The sequence below is a fragment of the Cotesia glomerata genome, unplaced genomic scaffold (assembly GCF_020080835.1).
Source record: "Cotesia glomerata isolate CgM1 unplaced genomic scaffold, MPM_Cglom_v2.3 scaffold_1377, whole genome shotgun sequence".
Lineage (NCBI taxonomy): Eukaryota > Metazoa > Arthropoda > Insecta > Hymenoptera > Braconidae > Cotesia > Cotesia glomerata.
Genome location: NW_025401750.1, coordinates 1 through 3,174, shown reverse-complemented (window position 1 = coordinate 3,174; position 3,174 = coordinate 1). Strand labels below are relative to the sequence as shown.

At 32.5% G+C, this 3,174-nt stretch overlaps 1 protein-coding gene across 1 annotated transcript; it reads right to left on the bottom strand.

The window, feature by feature from the left end:
* Window positions 1-519: 519 nt before the first annotated feature.
* On the bottom strand, window positions 520-1,308 carry LOC123273789. Its single transcript, XM_044741261.1, has one exon. The coding sequence runs from the start codon at window positions 1,306-1,308 to the stop codon at window positions 520-522; it is 789 nt and encodes a 262-aa protein (XP_044597196.1).
* Between the last annotated feature and the right edge of the window lie 1,866 nt (window positions 1,309-3,174).

The following is a 3,174-nucleotide window of genomic DNA, read 5'->3' as shown; positions in this document are numbered from 1 at the left end:
TGTGTTTATGTACTTACAGAGATTGATTGATTGATTGATTGATAATTCATAAATGCCAAGGCACAGGCCAAATGGCAATTTTAAATACAATAGAATATACAAATACAATATTAATAACAAAATAATGTAGAAAAATACATAGCTTCTTAAAAACAAAAATCCAAATAAAAATAATGAAAATTTACGCTTATTCGATTCAACCAATAAACAACTAATAAACTAAAATAATTGTTCAATTAACAACAGCTGAAAAAGAACAAAGCTATACAAAGTTATCGGAGAGATTGTTCACTTTACAATAACATTATTAATTAATGATCCAAATTTAACAAATAGTCAAAGATTTTATTTTTGAACACTTCCATTATCACTATCCAGGATAATTATATTAGGTTGAGTATCATTAATCAAATTCAAGAATTGAGCAGTATGGCCAATAAGGCTATTTATATTTAGACTAAGTACATTTTGTGATGAAGATATATTTTTTGTTGAGCTATTAGTTGAATCAGTTGACTGTTAATCTAGTTTAGTAAGATCAGAAACACATTTAATTTTAAATATTTCAGAGCCATCATCTCTTTTCGCAAAAATTTGTCCACTTGTCACCCAAACATACTTGATCTTTTTTAATTTAGCCTTTTCTTTAGTTTGTAAAAGTAGTTTATATATCTCAGGCAGTAAAAATTCATTGACGTATATAGCACCTTTGAAGTTTTGATCAACATAGTCCGGAAACACAATTTTAGCTAAAAGATTTTTTGACTTGCGTTTCGAACTTATAATGAAATCACGCACTCGAGAAGACTTCAAATCAACAAGATAAGAATGATTAACCTTATCTTGTCTCGGTCTACTTTTATTTTGAAATTCGCGAACGCTCAAAACGTCACTGACCAGATGCGGCAACTCTAGGGCATTTAAAACAGCAGACTGAATTTCAGAAGGCGATAAATTATCAGCCACCGAATTGGGAATACCTGCAATTACCAACTCAGTTGTACTTCCTGATAGAGATGAAGTAGACGAAGTTTCTCTGTTTTCAAGATTGACTATCTTGTTCAGATCTGCTAGATTATTATGCATTGTATTCATATTAGATTTATAATCTTCTTTTAATTTTTCAATTTCCGAGTTCAACTCCGAAATTGACTCAGCATTTGTTTTTACACTAATTTTAACTTCCGAAAGGTCAGCCACAGTAGCAGCTTGTGAATTTTTGAGATCAGTAATTTGCATACTAAGATCTTCAAGTTTCTTATTCACTGACATGTTCGATGATAGGAACTGTTCCATCATAGTTGTCATCTTATCATCAAGTGACTTTTCAAACCAGTCTGAAGCTAGCTGCACATTTCTGGTGATGGAATAGATGAATGAAACACTGAGTCTGGACCAGGAGATATCGGTGTATTTGGTGTGACGGGTGATTTCAATGAGGTTGATACACGAGCTGTGGATAAGCGAACAAGTGAGGTAGATCCACGAGCTTTAAATGTATGATCAAGAGGTGAAGAGCTGGCAGACTTGAAACTAGAAACTGAAGAGGTGTTAGAGCTAGTAGATTTTATCGAAGCAAGTCTCGTTTTTGCATCTAAATTTCCCAGGAGATAGTTAAATTGTTTTCTGCAACAATCAGTGAGCGGCCTGTTTTTTACATAATCTCGTGCACAACCAGGATGAAAATGCTGTTGACAAGTGTTACAAATAACAGATGATTTAACAGGTCTCTTGCATTTAACACATGTGTCAGGCACCAATGGCATAACCAGAAGATTGAAAGTAAAATTACTTCTCAATACACACACTGTTGGTACTTTGTAAATTCTCAGGCCGTAACAATTTGATGCTCAGAACACACCGTAGATCTTTTATAAGTTCTTGAACTATAGTAATTTGATGCCGAGAGTCAATTTGATAACAATTTACCAACAGAGCAGTAATCGAATGGATGATATCTATCGAACCTGGTAAACCTCAGAGGTGAGGAGTTGACATCAACTGACGCTAATTTGGCTAACAGCCCACTGCACACTAAAACCACTGTCAACTTAACCTCTTCAATGATGAGCAATTTCATATTTTAATTATTTTGCAATCACACAACGAACAGGAAATAAGGAAAATTTATATGACGATCTGCAGATTGCAATTTGTTTGCTGTTGCAATATTTCTGGAAACAAAAAATGCCCGGGAGGCAATCTTTTGAGCAGAAAAATATTCTAAAGACAAGAGCTTATAAAAAATTAAGCGTGTTTATGTGTACTTACGAGATTGATTAATTGATCTAATTTGTCTCTCATAATTTTTTCATACAACCAATATTTCCATTGGAGATTTAAAAATAAAGATTCATAATGATTAGATTTTTGGAAACTATGAAAATCTTAATTGTTCAATTATCTTTTTTTAATAAAATTAAATTAAAATTACATTTTTATAAGATCAACAACATTTTTCGATATAAATAAAAAAGTATATTCTGACAAAACAAAATCTGCTGATATTGGAAGCCTGTGTCACGTGTTAGAGTACTTTTGAGGCCAAGTAAAAATCGTTGATTAACTAATCGTGCAAAATACACTCAAAATTGATAATTTAACGCTGGTTGATAAAACAGGAATGATTAAAATTAACTTTTGAGAGTTACACTGAGATAGCAAAATGATAATTCTAAATGTCATACTACACTTGATGCATAAACAATAATGATGGCCGACAACTGTGTAGGGAGTGAGAAAGAAAGTATGACCGGCTTCGTTCTCATCCCTACTCAGTGCTGTTTAATAAATCAGAAGTGATACCTGTAGACATCTTTATGGGGATAACTAATTAAATAACGATTGGATCAGTTTAATTTGAGAGGAAAAATGATTAAATTACCAAAATGGCTATTAAAAAAAATAAGGGTTGATCGTGGTGAAGGGTGAAAATTGAGGATTGCATGTATTTCTGTATGTTGTACTGCATAAAAAGTCAGAAATTAAAAAAATTTTGTCTAAAAAATAAAAAAAAATTTAGGTGGACTACCCTCAATACAGGGGGATGGAAAATAGATGCTGGGCGATTCTCATAGATACCGGATGTTAACAAAAATTTCATCAAAATCGGTCCAGCCGTTTCTGAGTGAGCATAGCAAACGAAAACTGTGACACGAGGAATTTATATATTAG